The sequence below is a fragment of the Myotis nattereri genome (assembly GCF_964212035.1).
Source record: "Myotis nattereri genome assembly, chromosome: 5".
NCBI lineage: Eukaryota > Metazoa > Chordata > Mammalia > Chiroptera > Vespertilionidae > Myotis > Myotis nattereri.
The window spans coordinates 67,609,260-67,630,143 of NC_138080.1; the positions used below are offsets into that span (position 1 = coordinate 67,609,260).

Below are 20,884 nucleotides of genomic sequence, written 5' to 3' on the forward strand. Positions count from 1 at the left end.
AGAATGCAAACAATTTTTGACAGATCCTTTACTTTTTTCATAGGATTAATAATTATACCTTGTGTTAAAAAAACAAACAAACCTTAGCACCAAATAGATATTTTTGCTCAAAATTATTTCTGAAGACTGATTTCTTCAGAAAGAAAATATTTAATAGTATTTTATCATTTTTTAAAATTTCTTCTTTCTGGCAGTGAAGGAGGATGCATATATGTGTAATCATTTACCTTGTTTCTCTGTGCCACGTGGTTCCTAAAAGCTAGTAATTAAGTCAAGAGTCTTGAGTGTATCCAGTTTTCATTTTTTCTGTAGGATTTCTTCATAGGTGTTGATATCTTGGACTTTTGTTTGGAGGAGCACAATGTGTGGTTAATTCTGGTCTTAGCATCTTTCTGACTCTCACTCTTTTTCGATCATTGCCTACATCCATCATTTCACTAATAACTTTATCAGCCAGCGTTGATATAGACAAAACAAAAAAACAGATCTACAAATATTATGGGAAATGAAGGCCTTGTATTAACCAGGAAATGTTCACAGTATTTGATTATCTAGAATTGAAAAGATAGATTTAAAACGAGAGGGATAAAAATTAGCACTATACATGTTTGGTGGTTGTATCACCCAACAATCCATTGTAGAGAAATTTCAAAAAATATAATCTATTTAAACTATAATTAAATAAGACATTTATAGAACTAGAAAGATGTAAAAACCATTTCTAAGACATACAACAGGAAAATATGAAATAGGTCTTATTATAATTGGCTAATATGGCCAGCTAATGTCTTTCTATGGGGGTTGCTTGATGAAATAAAGGAGTTTTATTACCTACTTTACCTTTCATACCATTAGCTTCAGTTTGTCCTCTCACAGTCCTCTTTACACAGTGATTCTCAATGTTAGTCTATTCTTAGTTAAGATTGCTACATTGAATGTGTTTTCCTGGCATAACATAGAATTGTGACACCGTGCGGTTAAGTGTACAGTGAAGAGAAATGGCTCAGAACAAAGAAAATGAACTCTATGCTATAATATATAGACAGACTTCTTGATGTCCGTTACCTATCATTAAGTTTCTTTTGTTTTCTTTTTTTAATCAGTTCCTCAGAAGAGATATCACGTTGCCAAGAAATGATTCAGAAACTTCAAAATGCCCTGGAGTCTGAGAGAGAGAACTGTGGCTTCGTCAGTGAACAAAGGCTAAAACTTCAGCAAGAAAATGAACAGTTACAGAAGGAGACCGAGGATTTAAGAAAGATGGCTCTCGAGGCTCAAAAAAAAGCAAAATTAAAGGTATTTTCAATACTAGTCAGAGTTAAATATGGACTTGTGAAAATCAGATTGTAGAGGATATTTAGAGACCTTGTAAAACATTATTAAGGCCCCCCCCTTTTTTTTGCCTTCTCATCAGATAGCACTAAATCATAATGCAGAGGGTTAACCGGCCTTTCTGTGGTGTAGAACTTGGCAAGCATACTTGAAAATGATTGCTTTCACTGTCCACACACAAAAAATTATTTTCCAACCATGAAGTACACTAAGATTCCTGCCAAAGCAATTTAAGCAATGCTAGCAAAACTATAGATTAGATAACTTTATAGACTACCTCTCTTCTCCCTCTGTAATAGCCTCTTGAAAATTGACCTCTAAAACTGGCTGTACAGAGGATGCTACCTCAGAGTATTCTGACAATCACTCCTAGGTAGTCTGAAACTTCCACTCAGAAGAAGGCAAGGGACGAACTCTCCTCCAGGAAAAAGTCCCCGTCATTTCCTCTCTCATTTCTCCTTCTTTAACGCTCATATGCTTTGGCAATAGGAACATGATAACCTGTTTAAGGGAATTTCAAGAGGCACATGTATCACCGCCAACATGTTGCTTGCCTTTCCCATTCAGTGAGACTTTTATAAAAGTGGCATTAATTCTACATCATTATGATCTGTATCTTCTAGTTTCATAGTAGGGATACGGGGTGGTAATGCTAGTGTTTCACTTTGTTTTTTGTTACTTTGAGGACTCATAAAGTCACATTTCAAGCAAATTAATATCGACATGTTTATTGAATGCCTCTTTTTCCAAGTATTAACATTGGTTACTGGTAAAAGCTTGAATTCTGAAAAAGAGAGCCTTATGTCTCTTACAAAGAACTTTGTACTTTATATTTTAGTCAGTGGGAAATCGTCGAACAATAAGGGAAGAATTGTTCTACAAGATATGAAGATTTTATATAAAGCTATAGTAATTAAAAAATGTGTAATCAACATAAGAATAATCAGTTTGATCAGTGAAACAAAATAGAGTCCAGGAGCAAACCAATTTTTCATAATCACCTCATTTATAATAAAGGCACCGCTGCGGTTCAATAGGGAAAGATTTATCTTTACCATAAATTATGCTAGATCAGTTGGGTCCATATTTTAAAGATAAACCTTGACTCGTATCACACCACCCATGCAAATTGATTTGCGTTTTAGACCTAAATGAAAATATAAAACAGTGGAGCTTCAAGGAGAAAATCTTCATGTCCTTGAGTAAGAAAGAATTTCTTAAACAGAACACAAAAAACAATAATCATAATGGAAACACAGATGAATTGAATTTTACTAAAATTAATGAATGACATCAGAAGACATCGAGAGAATGAGAAGTAGAAGAAAGGATAATATATACAATCAAAGGAACTCATTCGAAATATAAAAACTATTACCAATTAATAAGGAAATTATTAATAAGAAAAAAGTTACTTAATAAGGAAATAACATACATCCCATTTCCATAAATGGGCAGACTTAAATAGGTACTTTATATAAAGAGCACATATGAAAAAAATGTTCAACTTCATTATTTATTAGGGAAATGTCGTTAAAACTATGGTGCAAGTGCCACTACATACCCACCAGAATGGATAATTTTAAAAACCAACAGTATCAAGTGTTGACGAAGTTGTAAAGCAGCTGGAACTTTCAAATGATACTTTGGGGAATGTAAACTAGTATAACCACCATTTGACAGTATCTTTTAAAATTGGACAGACATACATTCTATACCAAATAGTCCTGGTTACTTACCCAACAAGAGTGCCTATGTTTTCTGCAGTGAAGGGCACAAAGGAAGATGGGAGGGAGACCGTAAGTCCTCTTTTCCTACCCAACATTCTGAAGTCCATCATTTGTAGGACTTTCGTTACAGGAGGTCCAGTTGTTGTAGCTGTTGGCCTTTCGATATCACTGCAGACCTATCCAGTTTAACATTCAGAATTGCATCCAGTAAAGGTTCTGAGGTTTGTTTAAAGACTGAATTTTGACACCAAAAAGCCATCATTTGTTCAATCCACAGCTGTGTTTTGACGACTTTACTATGTTTCAGATCCTAAAGATGCAATAGCAAACAAAAAAGACATGGTCTCCACCTTTAAAACCTTGAAATGTGCATGGAGGTGGGCAAACTTTAAACATCTACTTACAAACGTTTTAGGAAATGCATAGGGCACTGTGAGAACTTACAGAGAGGGACCTAACGTTGTCTGGATAGTTAGAGAATTACCCTGTAGAAGCAATAATTGGGCTGATTCTAAAAGTTGGATAGAAATAACCAAGATGGAGCAGAAGGGGAAAGATTATTCCATGCAAAGAGAACCTATCAAAAGGACCCAAGAATGAGAAGACATTGTGGCAGAAACGAAGAAAGAAGGGGAAGGTGGCATAATACAAGCGTGTACTAGTAGAAGTAGGCACAGACCAGGCTATCATGAAGGACCTAAAGCAGTGACGGCGAACCTTTTGAGCTCGGCATTTTGAAAAACCCTAACTTAACTCTGGTGCCATGTCACATATAGAAAATTTTGATATTTGCAACCATAGTAAAACAAAGATGTATATTTTTGATATTTATTTTATATATTTAAATGCCATTTAACAAAGAAAAATCAACCAAAAAAATGAGTTCGCATGTCACCTTTGACACACGTGTCATAGGTTCGCCATCACTGACCTAAAGCAAGGCTTGTCACAAATAGATTTTCCAGGTGGCAATGGGGAGTTAACTTGATAGGCAGAATTCTAAAACTATATATGTGTGTGTGTATATAAATACGCTTAGATCATTTTTAGTATATGTGTGAGAGAAAGAGAAATAGACAATTCCACGTAAGATATCAGAACCAGGGCTTCTCCAGAGAAGGTGGAGATTGAGGCTGGGAAGGAGGAGGAGCATATTCAAATCTAAATTTTCAGACTCCAGTAATTCAGAAAAGTGTTAAAAAGCAGGAGTCAGGGAGCCTCAGGAGGCTTGCCCAACAGTAATGCAATACAAAATTAAGAAATCAATATTGTTTTCCAGTGCCTGCATTCATAAAGTCTTACATTTCTACTTGTGTACTATTTGAGAAAGCAAACTTAAGAGTCTTAGGAAGCATGTTGCATTTAGGGGCAGTGAAGACAGACTGTTTGCAGTTTTCCCCCATGAGCCAGGAATTTTGCTGCTGTTGGGTTTTTTTTGGTGTTTTTTGAATTGGTAAAGTTCAGTCCTTTGTTCATTCTTTTTTGAGTTTGGAAGTTGCCATATTTAACGAATTACTAGAAGCCAGGCCAGCTATGACCATTTTAAAGCCCAATACTTGAAAAAAAATCACAAAGTTAGGTATTCTTTATAATATTTCTTTAGTGTAGCCGAAACCGGTTTGGCTCAGTGGATAGAGCGTCAGCCTGCGGACTGAAAGGTCCTGGGTTCGATTCCGGTCAAGGGCATGTACCTGGGTTGCAGGCACATCCCCAGTGGGAGATGTGCAGGAGGCAGCTGATCGATGTTTCTCTCTCATCGATGTTTTCTAGCTCTCTATCTCTCTCCCTTCCTCTCTGTAAAAGTTCAATAAAATATATTAAAAAAAAACTTTAAAAAAAATATTTCTTTAGTGTAACAAGATAAAGATGTCCTGAGAGTACACCAAGGAAATTGTTGTAGTGACCATTTTCTCAGTTGCCTCAAGGATGGTCATAGATAGTTTCATTCTAGATGCACCAGGAGTAGGCACTTCATTCCATGCTTTAGGGCACCGAGGCTTCGCTCTCTCCCTGGCCAGATGAGAAAACCGCTAGGGTATCCCAACAGTATTTATTTGTGTGTTCATAAGATGTGTTTACTATGACATACACTACCTAGAAATGAACTGAACTTATTTCCATATGAGATTCTCAAAATCATTATTATAGTCTTTTTCCTGAAAAACACAAAACACATTTATACCATAACTGAAATGATGAAGGAACTCCCATATATAATATTCTGTGACTTCACAAAGCCCTTTGCAAGACAGTCTCAAGTTTAGTATATTAATCTAAAGTGACTGGAGGAGCTCCTGAGTTGGTAAACATGTCGGGGGGTTAGGGTATGCACTTGGACAGGGCCTGGAAGCTCGCAGCCCCTACCTCCCAACCTCGCCCTGTGTATCTCTTCCATCTGCTATTCTGGAGTTGTAGCCTTTATAATATACCATTAAACATTTTTTTAAATGGCTTGAGTAGAAACCTAACTCTTAATGACTGAGAGCCTGAACATTTCCCATGGATTATGGCAATAGAAGTAAAAGTAAATGATGAGAGCAGTTTTATATTATAGAGTATACTTTTTCCTACTGACATTTTAAGGTGTTGGGGAAAGTGCCGCAAAATTGTGGTCCATCATAATTCTGGTTCCGCTAAATTTTACTGTCATACAGGATGAGTCCTCGGTGGTGAGAAAAACCAATTGTAAACTTAATTTTTATGTGGATTTCCCATAAAAAAGTTTACGTGTACAGACAACACAATGAATATTCCTTTTGGGTGTGTCATTGGTCAGTATATCCCTTAGAATAATGGGAAAGAAAGAGAAGACACTGTGTGCATTTTATTCCCTAGATCAGTGCAATGGAACATGAATTTTCTGTAAAAGAGCACGGGTTTGAAGTTCAGCTGAGAGAGATGGAAGATAGTAACCGCAACTCCACTGTTGAACTGAGGCATCTCTTAGCAACGCAGCAGAAGGCAGCCAATAGGTGGAAAGAAGAAACGAAGAGAGTTACTGAAAGTGCCGAAATGAGGATCAGTAACCTGAAGTAAGTCCACTGTTAATTGTCTCATACATTCTACAGAAGAAATTAACCATTAGTGTAAGGTCTGTGCCATAATCTTTTTATAAAAGTGTATAATTCTGGACCTTATATTTATATGTTTTATTCAGCAAATGTTTATTGAACCACTATAAAAAATACTGAGCATTATAAACCAAAACTGATAGTGTATTTTTATAAATTTTCCTCATATTCCACAAAATTTGATTTTTGTTGGATATGGCCATTTAGAATCTTAATACTATTTGCATGTAGATTTAACATAGTGATGTTCTATAATTGCAACAGAATCCATTTGGCCTGCAAAAATATTTGCTCTCTGGCCCTTTAAGAAAACGTTTACTGGCCCCTGCCCAGAAGGAACTTAAGCTTTGATGCTGAATGAGATGGGATGCTATAGCAGTGGCTCTCAACCTTCCTAAAGCCGCAACCCTTTAATACAGTTCCTCATGTTGTGGTGACCCCCAACCATAAAATTATTTTCATTGCTACTTCATAACTGTAATTTTGCTACTGTTATGAATTGTAATGTAAATATCTGATAGGCTATATGTGTTTTCCAATGGTCGCGACCCACAGGTTGAGAACCGCTGCTATAGAGGCTTTGAGCAAAGTGATATGATCAGACTTAAATGCTGAACAGACCAGACCTAAATGTGGGGAGTTGTGAATGTTTTCTACGGCACAGGAATCATTGATGCTCCAATATTCTGCTGCTTTTTCTCATTACAAGCTCTCGTTCAAAAATTGCCTCAGCACTGTTTGCTGTGTTTTCATCTCTTTAATACTTTGAAGTATTGCAGAGTTTTTAATGAATTGATTAATCTGAATAAACTAATATACCTTTAGTGGATCCAAACATACTCTTTAAAAATATCCCACCTTGCCGAAACTGGTTTGGCTCAGTGGATAGAGCGTCAGCCTGTGGACTGAGAGGTCCCGGGTTCGATTCCGGTCAAGGGCATGTACCTGGGTTGCGGGCACATCCCCAGTGGGGGATGTGCAAGAGGCAGCTGATCAATGTTTCTCTCTCATTGATGTTTCTAACTCTCTCTATCTCTCTCCCTTCCTCTCTGTGAAAAATCAATAAAATATATTAAAAAAAATAAAAATTAAAAAAAGAATAAAAATATCCCACCTCATTTGGCATAATATATATTGGTGAAATATATATTTCATGATAATAATATATATTGGTGAAAGCTAGTCTTTGGGTAACTTTTTTTTTATATGGATGGTACATGTGTCTGTGGTCAGTTACAGCATCCTGGAAGCTGAAATCAACTGTAGCTTCAAACTCAATTGGAACTGTTGCAGGGAATTAATATTGGGGTCATTAGAATTAATGTTGTATTTATTACACAACATATTCTAATTAAGAAACATTAGCAGTTGCTTTTCATGTTATTTCTTAACAGGAAATATGCTGTTATACCCCTTGTGTTTTTACACTACTACCTTGAGTAGAAGTAGTGAGGCCAGAGGCAAACCAAAAGAGAGAGAAACCAGACAGAGTTTTACAGTTTCTGTACTCCAGGTTCCCAAGGATGAACACAGCACACCACACAGGACCCCACAGGGGAAGCCTGGGGTTGGGCACAAGACAGAGGGAGTCGGGGACAGTGCTCAGCAGCTCACATAGACAGAACAGCCTGCCGAGCCTAAAGAAACATTTCGTACCCTAGCTCTAGTTGTACCCTTTTTTTTTTTTTTAGCAATTTGAACTCTACTTTTAGTGAATTATTTTTTTTTTTGCCAATCTATGAATTTGAATTTACAGCAAACTCACTCTGTATGTCATTGCTAAGAACTTACATGATTCTCAAAGCTTATTAGGTAGAAGTAATATAAACTTTTCAAATTATCCATTTGACACATAACTGAAGCCATTATGTTCATTTTATTTTCAGTTTACATAGAATTTTAGAACACTGTGTATGTCTTCCCAAAATAGTCTCCATCTTTTATGCATAACTCTTAATATGACAGCCTTTAAATACTGAAAAACTAAGCTTTAGACTCATATTTATCAACAGCCTTAAACAATAAACTATTGAAATAACAATTTTAAAAACCTAAAATTTTTCTCCACAGTATGAGTAGCTGACTTAAGAACTTCACATAGCAATCAGTTAGGGTATATAAAAAGGAGTCTAATGAACAAAATAAACTGACAAAATAGAAGCAGAGGCATGGATACATGGGACAGACTGACAGCTGTCAGAGGGGAGGGGTGTTGAGGGGCTGGATGAAAGAAAGAGAAGGGATTAAGCAAAGAAATACGTGTGTGTGTGTGTGTGTGTGTGTGTGTGTGATTTTATATATATATGTGTATATAGGTATATATATCTAACTAACATAGACAACAGTGTGGTGGTAGTCAGAGGGAAAGGGGGAGGGGGGGCTGGGGTAGAAGTGGAGGTGGGCAATGGGGGAGAATGAGGACGGAAAGAGACTGCTTGGGATGATCAGGGCACATGATGCACAATGCAGATGATGTGTTTTTGAGTTGTACACTTGAAACCTGCATAGTTTTGCAAACCAATGTCACCCCAATAAATACAATTTGAAAAAGCTAAAATCATAGCTTCCAATCCAGGGCCTGCTCCACAAATGTGTGATTATGTATAAACCACTTAATTTTTCGAAGCATCAATATTATCATCTCTAAGCATCATGCAAATATTATATATTATTAGAAATATCCTGTGCTCATATTTTTATTCTATACTAGAGGCCCGGTGTATGAAATTTGTGCACTGTGTGGGGGTGTCTCAGCCTGGCCTGTGCCCTCTTGCAGTCTGAGACCCCTCAGGGGATGTCCACCTGCTGGCTTAGGCCTGATCTCCCCGGGGATTGGGCCTAAGCTGGCAGTCAGACATCCCTCTCGCTGTCCAGGGCTCTCGCAGCCCAGAACCTCTTGCTCCTTACCGCCCACTTTGCACTCGCCTGCTGTGAGCCTGGCTTCTGGCTGAGCAGCACTCCCTCTGTGGAAGCACACTGACCACCAGGGGGCAGCTCCTGCATTGAACATCTGCCCCCTGGTGGTCAGTGTGCATCATAATGGCTGGTCATTCCACCATTCGGTCGATTTGCATATTAGGGTTTTATTATATAGGATTCATATTTCAATTGCCTTACTGCCCTTGACTATCCTTGAGATATTTTCAGTATCCTAATTTTTAGTTTTTATCATGATCTTATCTCTTCAAGTTCATATGGATACTAATTATTGTGACTGCTTTTCCTTCTGCCATTCCAGTTCAGTGTAACCCCATTTTTAACAAAGAAGGAAAGAATCCTTCTTTGAATGCTCTTATTAAAAACAGAAGAAAAAGAACCAGATTTTTCCAGCCTCTCCTGTGTGTTTGATAATCCAGTCTTTGTTCCAGGGATTAGAACACTATTCTTATTAAATTTTAAAAGCCCCCATGTTCCATGGCATTTTTGGTAGGTTGAAAAGGTTGAGGAAGATTACTTAAAACTAAATTTGTTATAAAAAATAAATAGGTTACACATCTTACATTCTTTGAAATTTTTAGGTTTCGTTATTTTCTTTAGAAATCTTTTTAAAAAGGAATAATTATGCTTAACTTAAATCTTTCTTGGTTATGTAATAATTTTTATAATTTTTTTAATATGAGAAAGCATTATATTTTATTAGGGTTTCATTACATACATTTAGGATTTTGCAGAGGAAAGTCTGGTTTTCATAAGGCATCCTTAACCTTTACCTGGTATGCCTGTGTTAGTTGTTTAAACCAGGATTGCAAGAGAAAGACACTCCACTATTCTAGAGAGACTTCCTGCATGTCTCCGCTGGGTCCCTGAAAGCATGTTAGTATGCTCCGGCATGTCAAAACGAAAATGTTTACTTTCAAAATAGAAAATATTTTCACAAGAGTTTTCATTGAAACTTGTTTCCTTTCATAAAAGGATTATATATTACACAGTATTGAGAAAAACATATAATATTTTAGCACGTAAGGAGGCAGCACAATGGTTAGAGAGAAGAGCACTGACTCGGGAGATAGTCAAGCCTGAATTTGAATCCCACCCAACCCCAACACTTTACATTTACCTGTAATCCCATGTGTTCCTATAAGGCTTTATTTATAGGTTACATATACGGTGTTAACTCCATGTCTGACATGTAAAATATTTAGGAAGGAAACAGTAAAACCGGGCCTTAGGGGATAGCCTTTATAATTGCAGAGATTGTTGTATTTCAAGCAAACCATATTATAATGCATGGGATATGTATATGAGAAGTTTATGTGCTTATTTCATTTTTAATTGTACAAAAAAGCATTGCTAATTCTAGAAAGCACTAGATTTTAGGCAAGATTTATATATGTGAATTGTATCCTCTTTGGAGACATAAATAATACTGAGGGATATATATGAAATCAAGCCAAAAATCTTTCCACAATAAAAATAGTATCTATCGAAGTATTTTCTCTATCCCTCACCTATTGGTCATAAGCAGAATTACATGGCAGCTATAATTTTTAATTTTGAAGTAGAAATTTATGTTTATTCCAGTGAAAAAATATGTTACGAATGTGTTGCTCTCCACTGGACATACTTAGGACAGCTCCCATACCATACTAGTACTAGCAATGTGATTATTCCAGGAACTCTCTGGGCTAACTGCTAGATAGTATTTCTGTGTCTTTGAAGAAGGATTCACTTGTTTTCCTCAGAAATAGTTTGTTTTAGACTGATTCAGTGATACAGTCCAAGTCTTCAACCAACTATGTCTTTTATTAATAATAAATTACAACATAAACTACAGAGCAATACATTTAAAAATCAAATGGCTCATTTGATGCATTTGACTTTCCCCATGAAGATTTCTGTGTATATGCCACCAATTCAGGCATTCTACTATTCATATAAAATGTGTTTATTTATCACTGTCGACAATGAGCTTTTTCAGGTTGCATCCCAGCATCCATTGCCAGCACACCATTACCGTGCTATATGCATTAAAGCTTTCCTCTGAAATATGTCCTCTTTACTTCTTAACCAATACTTATACATTGGCTATGTTCTTGCCTCCCATGTGTCCACCTACTTACTATAGTTAAAGAGCATAGCCACAACATCCCTAAGATGCTAGAGTCCTCTCGGGACTGGTTTTGCTGCCTTAGAAAACTTCTGTTCCTCCTCACAACTGACAAATAAATATGATTACCAGGTACCTGTGATTTCTTAAGATCTACCAATAAGTAAGTATAGCCATAATGACACTTAACTCACATTAATTAAAATCATTTTTCCATAGAAGGAAGTTTTTCATGTAAGTATCAGAAGCTTTTTAAAAATGTGAGTTCCTTTGTGGTATCTTCTTTCAGTTTGAAGTTTGCTTTCATTTATAAAATTTTATTCATTTATAATCATTCCTTCTTGGTTATTCTTTTATCTTGAAATTAGAGGCCCGGTGCACAAAATTCGTGCACTTGGGGGGGGGCGGGTGTCCCTCAGGCCAGATTGTGAGAGGGCGCAGAGCAAGCCGAGGGACCCCACCAGTGCACGATCGGGGCTGGGGAGAGATGCTGGAGGTTGGCCAGCCAGGGAGGGACTGTGGGAGGGCTCCAGTGTGTTTCCAGCCCATCTTGCTCAGTCCCAATCAGCCGGACCCCAGCAGCAAACTAACCTACTGGTTGGAACGTCTGCCCCCTGGTGGTCAGTGCATGTCATAGCAACTGGTCGCCTGCCCCCGGTGGTCAGTGCACATCATAGTGAGTGGTTGAGTGGCCTTAGCATGTCATTAGCATATTATACTTTGATTGGTTGAACAGACGACCAGACACTTAGCATATTAGGCTTTTATTGTATAGGATGTATGTAATGCAGAGAATTTTGAGCTTTCAAGAGGGGACAGTATTAATAATTGCTTGTTAATGTATAACATCTGTAACTGTAATATAGCTGTACTAATCTTACTTGAATGATATATTGTTTTTATAGATTAAATTTAAAAATGAGAGACATTTGTCCTGCTGATAACAAATAGATAAAGCTGTGTGGTGATAATGCACAGGATAGATCATCTGAGCAGAATACAGAAAAACAAACCATGTAAAATTGGAAATTTTGCTCATGATAATATGGCATTTTAAATCACTGGTGAAAACATGATGTTTTAAAACATTTAGAATATTTCTTATCCTAGCTAATAAAAGGGTAATGTGCAAATTAACTGTCACTCTGTCACAAAGATGGCAGCGCCCATAGCCACAAGATGGCGGCGCCCAGTCCTCTCAGCCCCGCTGGAGTCCTCCAGTCCCGGGGGGCAGCCGCTGAGAGCGGGCAGCATGAGCAGCCTGGCAGAATGCTTGCTTCGTTGCCACGGCAAGTACAATAAAAGTTGGCTCCAAAATGCCTGTTTCTTGGCGAGTCTGGGCAGGAGGGGGTCCTGAGAGCTCTTCTGCTGGCTGCTAGGAAACAGCGCTGACGCCACCAAGGGAGCCATTGGGGAGGAGGTGGTAACTGCAGCTGCGGAGCCAGAGCAGAGGAGGCGGGGGAGCCAGAGTAGAGGAGGCAGGGGAGTCGGAACAGAGGAGGCAGGGGAGCCAGAGTGGAGGAGGTGGGGGAGCCGGAACGGAGGAGGCAGGGGAGCCAGAGTGGAGGAGGTGGGGGAGCCGGAACGGAGGAGGTGGGGCTGCCTCTGCTCCCACGGCGGGGCACATGAGCCACAGTTCAGGAGCCTCTGGGAGTGGTGGTGCCAGGCCCTCCAGTGCTGCATCCAGTCCCTGAGGCATGCCCACCAGTACTGCGATGCCAACTGCCCACAGCTCTCCTGCCAGATGAGGTGGGTTGTGCAGCACAACAAGGGCTACCAGCGCAAGACCAATGGAGGTTGCAGAGTGTGCAAGCAGTTCATGGCCCTTTGCTGCTACTATGCCAAACACTGCCAAGAAAACACATGCCCCATTCCCTACTACCTCAACATCAGGCAGAAGCTCCGCCAGCAGAAGACACAGCACCACCAGCAGCATGCACCAGTGGATGCCACCATCAACACCCACACCCTGCCTCAGCCGAGTCTGCCTTCCCCTCTTTCAGCACCACCCTGGCCCTCTACACTATATCCCAGCACACCCTGGACACCACAGCCCCGACTGCCCCAGACCTCACCTGTGAGCATGTCACTAGCCGGCTTCTCCAGCGTGGCCAGAACTCAACCCCCCACCACAGTTTACACTGGGAAGACGACCAACCAGATGCCAGCCCCACCACCACCACCCCCGCCCAGGCCCACCTGCAGCAGTGGAGGCGCCCAGCAGATTGCACGTGAGGCACAGCAGCAGCATCTGTACTGGGTAAGCACCATCAACGCTATGCCCCTGAGGCACAGTGACCACTGAGAGCCAGATGGCCCCCATGGGCCTGAATGTGACCCAACCAGGTCAGTGGGCCTGTTATTCTGCCCCTCGAGCCCCGGCAGTGGCAGCCGGCATCCATCCCCCAGCAACAGTCAATGTGAGGCATGCCCAGACCCGTGATGTCTACGCAGACCGGAGGTGCAGCCACCTCAGAACATCTCTCCAGGTGCCCTGCAGGACCTGCTGGGGACCCTGAAGTCTCCCAGCTCCCCCAGCAGCAGCACATGCTCAACATCCTCAAGTCAAACCCTCAGCTGATGGCAGCTCTCATCAAATAGCACACAGCCAAGCAAGTGGCCAGCCAGCCCGGCCTTCAGCTCTAGCCCAGCCTGCTGAATCTGAATGCCATGCAAGCCAGCGGGCCACGACCTGCTGTCCCTCCTCAGCAGCAAGCAATGGGAGGCCTGAACCCCCAGGGCCAGACCTTGAAAATCAGGAACCCGGGGCATAACCCCAGCATGGCGAGTATGAACCACAGTACAGAGAGATGTCATGGAGCAACAGCAGCAGCAGCAACAACATTGTGAGAGGCATGTCCAACTGTTGGTTGTGATGGGGCATTGCCTTCCCCTGATTGCCAGGTCACCTCCCACCCCTAAGGGCTCCCGGACTGTGAGAGGGGGCAGGCCATGCTGAGGGACCCCTCCCCACCTCCAGTGCATGAATTTTCATGCACCGGGCCTCTAGTCATACACATAAAATGAATTTCAGGTGAATTAAAGAGCTAAGTAAAAAAGAAGGTATTAAAAGAAATGACTACTTTTATTATCTTGGAATATAAAAGTTTTTCTAATCAAAACACAAAACCCAGAATCTAAAAAAGAAAAATAATTGATTTTATGAAAAAATAAAAATTCTATATGAAGATACCAAACAAAGATAAAAGACAAATGTCAAAATATAAAACAAAGGGTTCATATGAAGAATCCACCAAGATTTCAATAATTAAGAAAAAGATTATCAACCTAATAGAATGAGGAACAAAGTATGTGAACTGGCAGCTCACAGAAGCAACGCTCCATTAAACAACGCAAACCAGGTTCAGTCACACTAAAGAAATGCAAAATAAGCATTATTTTACCCAGCAAGTTGGCAAAAATGTAAAAGATGGTTAACATGCAGTGCCCAAAAGCACATGGGAAGACTGGAACCAGTGTATGGTATTGGTGGGAACTGGCGAATCCTTTTTTGGGGGGGCGTTATCCAATAAGACTGAGTCTGTGCAGACCCTTTTGCAATCTCAGGTGCAGCATTTATCCCACAGAAACGCTTGCATACGTGTAAACGTGCAGTAACATACCTGCTCTTGCCTTCGGTCAGGCCCTGCACATCCTCAGCTAGGGCTCTTAAAGTAGCATCCTTCACTCTGCTTTGTTTTGTTTTGTTTTGTTTTTCCACTCTACTCCACCTTTCAGAATTATTTTCCTAAACAGGCAGATCCGATCCTTGCCCTGTCTACTCAACGGCTTCTGCTTTATTGTTGCCTGTAGGTTTTCTACAGTCTTTCCTTCACCTTATTTATTATCAGCAGTCTGCCTGTTTACCTCTGTCCTTCACATTCCTTGTGTTCCAGACACACTGAACAACCTCCCCAATAAACCAAACGTGCTGGCCCTTTACAACTCCTAGTCTGCACTCCATTCACTCATCACGTATTTATTGAGTGATGGGCAGTGGAAACTGTCAAGTAAATGTGTTTAAAGTCAGATAAAAAGTACTATACAGAAAATTAAAATCAATGTGCTCATGAATGGCTGGGTGGACACTTGAGACTGGTAGACAAGGAAGACCCTGTGAGGGAATTAATGTGAGCTCTAGTGACAGAAAGGATCCTGTCATTTAAAGCATCAGAAGAAAGAGCATTTTGAGTGGAGAGAGCAGCCAATGTGAAGAGGCAGGAAGACACTTGGTATGTTTGAATATAAGAAATAGTACACAAAGTGAAGTGCCATAAAGTGCCACCAGACTCTGAAACCCCAGGGCTGAACACACAAGAAGGTTTATTTCTTGCTTATACCTTAGTATTACCCGTCTAAGATGGTTTGGCAGGAAGGCTCTGGTGGCAGAGATTCCACCGCCTTGAAGGTGTGGTTTTTCAAGATCACTGGACCAGCGAGGTTCGGGGGAGGTGGGAAGGAAGAACGCTGGCTCTTAACTAAGTCGGCTCTAAGTGATACATATCACTTCCTTTTATCTTCATTGGCCAAACTAATCTAACTGCATAAGAGTCTAGGAAATGCATAGGGAGCACACAGAATGTTTGGTGATTGCTTCTGCTCCAGTCCGAGACTTGATCTCAGGGGTTTTATTAGCCAGCTAAAGATTTTTAAGTGTGAATGAAGGCCAGTGTTCAGTTTTAAAAGAAGTCACCTGATCAGATTTTTTTTTAAGACTATTGGCTTCTGAATGGAAAATACAAGTAGGTAAGAAAGCTGGGAAGGCTATTGCAAGTCTTGTTAAGGGATGATCATGGCTCAGACTAAGAAGAAAGAGAAAGATGGGAGTCTTTTTTTTTTTTTTTTAGAGGTAATAGAAGGAGTTGATGGACTTACTGTGGCATATGGAGGAAAAGAGAGGAATCGAGGATTCTAGGGATAGTCTTTACGTGCTATTTCTTTCTAGAGATGTTTTTTCCCAACTCCCAACCTGAAAACATTTTCTTCCTTCCAGACCCATCTCAAATATCTTTATTTTTTCTGTAAGGCATTCTTAATTCCTTTGACAGATTGAGTCTTTCCTTTCCCTACACTCCCATACCACTCTGCTCATTCTTCTTTATGGCACTTACTGAATTGTAGTATAACTATCATTTAGGTTCATCTCTTCTACAAGACTCTGAACAAACATCTTGCTAGGCATATAGGTGTTTAATAAAATTGTATTGAATAAATGAATAAATGAATGTACAATATGTAATATTTTCACCTCATGTCCAAAACTGTGTGTGTATGCAATTACACAGCATCTGAGCCCCCAAAAAATTCTCTTTAATCTCTAAAGTATTATTCTTGGCTATATATTTATAATGTTTGGCTGCCATACTGCTTTTTTTTTTTTTTTAAATTAACAGGATGAGAGGCAGCTGCAGGTACTGGCAGATTACAAAATGTATAATTGCTAAAAGTAACTGAAGCATATTATAGTATAATTCAACAGGAAAAAAAACATCTGGCACATGCTATGTTAATTTGTCATAGGAGAGAGTTTCGAAGAAAGCACTCGCTGCAGCTGGCAGATCCATCATTTCCCTGAGACGAACAGCACACCTTTGTTTGTAATTCTCTTGTCTAATAAGAACAGAGTCTTGTGTGATTTACTCTTCAGACACCACTAAAGGATTTCATGCATTAGGAAATTTCTCCTTACACTGTATTAACCAAAATGTGCATGGTCCATTCTTACCTTAAATTGTGCCTCAGTGATAACGATCTGAGCAATTACAGTAATTAATTATAAAGCCTAAGATATTGGCCCAAATTTCAAACGCTTATTCCATGCCTTAAGGAGCCATAACTTCTCTTCTTTTATAAAAAGTATTTGCTGTGTTTCCAAAGAGACGAATGCATTGCAGGGAACACTTTGCTCTTAACCTTGTAACCATAGCTCTTCAGTTACTACACATGCCCACGACATGGGGAATCGAAGTGCTTTAGAGTGGAAATTCTCTCAGCATGGGTTAGGACACCCATTTCTGTGATAGAGAAGAAGAAAAGGATTAATTTTTATTACAGAACAGCTTCTAATGCTGCCCTTTTGAAATAATCGATATTTCCAACTCTCTCCTGAACATAGGTACCTCAAATTTGATGTATTCAGATCTGAACCGATTCCTCCGTGCCTGGCCCACATTTGTCCTTCACCCTGCATTTCCTTTTCCATGAGTGGTGCTATCTACCAAGTCACTCAAGCAAAATCATCCTGAACCCTTCTCTTCATAACCCTAAATCAAGTACTGCTAATTCTACCCTTCCCCGCTCCCGCCTCCCCCACCAAAATATATCCTGAATCTGTCCATTGCCCTCTTGTAGTTCAAGTGTCAACATTGCTCACCTTAGATTGTTGCTATAACCCCCTAATTTACTATTGTCGTAGATCCTTAAAATTTTTCCTGCTGTAATCAGCAAAATCTCCTGATACTCAAATCTAATCTTGTCACCTTTTCTTAAAATACTTCAGCACCTCCCTATCATGTCCCTGAAAAAATCTCCATGACCTATCAAGACAGAAGATCCTTTGCAATCTGTGTTTCCTTGTGTTTCAGCTTCTTCCTTTCCCCCCTACACCCGACTTCCAGTAAGTCTGTATGGCCCATCCACACTGCACTTCTCCCAGTTTTCTACCTTGATGATCCTTTCTCATTTCCTGGCCTTCCCATGTGGATCTCATTGTAACGGCCTTCCTTTTCTCACCCTGCCTCTGTCCACCTAATGTCTGTTCATCTTTCATATATCAGCTTAAAAGCCTGCTCCTTGGAGAGCTGTGCTGATCCCCTCATCCTCCACAGGACTGTTACAGCATTTACTTGTTACAGCCTAGGAGCTTCTCAGTATTTCTGGTGTTCCTCGGCTTCACTGTGGCAGTGACTGCATCTCCTCCTCAGGCTCCCCTCCCCCCATCTCACAAGCACCAGCATTATGTATAGCGCGCAGCAGGCACTCATCTCAGTATTTAATGAAATGAATGGACTTTACAGTCTCCCCAGTCGCATCCTTAGGTCCACACTTAAAATGAGATGTGAGGAAATTTACCCACACTTTGTACGCTTTGAGTCCATTCCTCACATAGCTTCTTAAAATAAGCTTCCTATGAGTGGTATTTATAAATAAAGCTCTAAGTTGCATTGGTTTTCCTAGCAGTAGTCTCCTGAATTTATTACACCACTTGATGGCTACTGTGAAAATGTAATCACTGAATTATCTAGTTAGTTCTGCAATGGCAGCAAGTACTGTAGGTAGTGAAAACTTTGAAAAAGCGAGTCATAGGATATTAGAAATGTTATAAATGGTGACTGATTATGTGAAATTGACTGAAATCTGCTCAGGCTCAGGACTATCTTACATGTGCCAGGCACTGTGCTAAGCCTGGGAGTGTAGCTTCCTTTTGGAGCTTCGGTTCTAATGGAGAGAGACAGACAATGAGGCAAACCAACAAATAAGACAAGTGTAGATGTCTTCAATGGTATAAAGTAACAAATCGGGTGATGTGAGACAGTATCTGGGACAGGGTGGGCACTGAGGAGCTGGACAGTGTTTTAAAAAGTCATCCGAAAAGTTGACATTTAAACTGAAGTCTGAATGATAAAAGAAATTAATTATACAAAAACACCAGGAAAATATTCCAGGCAGATGGAAGGGTAGCGAGCCATGTTAGAAGAGGGTAGACCCATGCAATTACAGTGTAGTGAGCGAGGAGAAAGAAGGCCATTGGGTTGAGGAATGAGGCAGGGATCAGATCATGAGAATCTTGTAGGATAGTTTAAGTAAGTCTTTTTAAGTGTGTGTGTGTGTGTGTGTACCTATATATGTATATAAACCACTAATCAGCATTACAATACAGAATTGCTAAAATGGCTATATGTAAAACTAGAGGCCCGATGCACGAAATTTGTGCACTGGAGGGGGTATCCCTCAGCCCGGCCAGCGTCCTCTCACAATTCAGGACCTCTCGGGGGATGTCCGTAAGCTGGTAGTCAGACATCCCTCTCTCAGTCCGGGGTTCTCACAGTCCAGGACCCCTCACTTCTTACCGCCCACCTGCAGCAGAGGCAGGAGAGGCTTCTACCACCGCTGTGCACTCGCCAGCCGTGAGCCCAGCTTCTGGCTGAGTAGCGCTCCCCCTGTGGGAGCGCACTGACCACCAGGGGGCAGTTTCTGCATTGAGCCTCTGCCCCCTGATGGTCAGTGCGTGTCATAGCAACCGATTGTTCCACCTTTCGGTCGATTTGCATATTAGGGTTTAATTATATAGGATAAGCAACCTGGGCATGTGCCTTGACTGGGATTTGAATCATGACATTCTGGTTCATGGGTGCTCAACATCTGGTGCTCAACTACTGAGCCATACTAGCTGGGTGATATAAGTTATTTTTTGTGTGTGTGTTTTTAAATTTTACTTACACAGAAGGTAATAAATCAATTACATTTTACAACTGTATTTCTAAATTATATTTGTAAGCATAACTAGGATTTTTATTACATATACATAAATTATGTAAGTAAACTAAAAATATTAAGGACTCAGAGGGTCAAGTGATATTATAAGGAATTCCTCATTCTTATATACTTACATTAACTAGGTAGAAGATCATTTTACCTTAAACCTATAACATATAATATGCCAGAGATTAGAGAGAAATTGGGTACAGTTTCATTTAAATTCTTTAATTAGTGTAAAGTACTCTTTAAGTACCACAGTGTCACACAGAAACTGGAAATGTCATCTGTTGCTATCCTCTGGCAGGCTGTACCTCAGTCACGCCTGATAGGAAAGGATGCTTCTGTGTTTAAGGATTTCCAGGGGAGAGATTATGTAGCTTTATTTGGCAAGTGTTTCCACTATACTACCACTGTGAAACTTTCTGGAAAGTCTTGTTTAATGTTTTTTCCAAATCACTAACGATATTGGGATCTCTCAATGATGTTCTCTAATGAAGAGAAAATTTCTCACAGATAATAGAGTCGGATCATCCCCTGGGTCTTCCCTTTACCCTGCAGTTAAACATCCAGGCAGAGAAATAAGCAGCTGCAAAGTACTGACAGGCAGGCTCCGGGAAGGTCTCAGGGGACAGAGCTGGCGAAACCACTGTTCTCTTCACCCTTTCACACCTCCCTAAATTTCATTCAGAAACGAGACGAAATGAAATGTTTAACTGAAAGAAAAAAAAATACACAACCTTATTTTAGCCACTTCAAATCCTTTGTAGAAATGGGTGGAATATATACAAATCTAAATAAATAAAAATTATCTTTATCTAAAATATGTTTTGTGGTAGATTCCTCAGTAAATGTTTGCTGAGCAAATAAGGAATAGAACTTTCTAACTTAGGTTTTCTACAAAAAGTTAGCCATAAATCAGCAAATATTTACTGAATTCCTATGTGTAAAGCAACTTTGGTAGATACTGTGGAAACTAAAAACAATCCCCATTTTAAAAATTTTTATTTATTTCATTTTTAAAGAGAGGAAGATGAGGAGAGAGAAACATTGGTTGTTGCCACTTATTCAGGCATTTATTGGTTCTTTATTTTTTTTTCATTGGTTGATTTTTATATGTGCCTTGCTGGGAATCAAACCCACAACCTTGGCATATCGGGACTACATTCCAACCAACTGTCCTGCACAGCCAAGGCAAAGCAATCCCCATTTTAAAAGTTTTCCATTAT

The 20,884-nt window shown here is 39.9% G+C and overlaps 1 protein-coding gene across 1 annotated transcript in view; it reads left to right on the forward strand.

The window, feature by feature from the left end:
- Positions 1–20,884, forward strand: part of SCLT1 (sodium channel and clathrin linker 1) — a 100,216-nt gene that overhangs the window by 66,588 nt on the left and 12,744 nt on the right. Inside the window, exons 17-18 of the mRNA XM_081093496.1 lie at positions 1,104–1,296; positions 5,898–6,094. Of these exons, the coding sequence (XP_080949622.1) occupies positions 1,104–1,296; positions 5,898–6,094 (390 nt within the window). The remainder of the gene's footprint in view (positions 1–1,103; positions 1,297–5,897; positions 6,095–20,884) is intronic.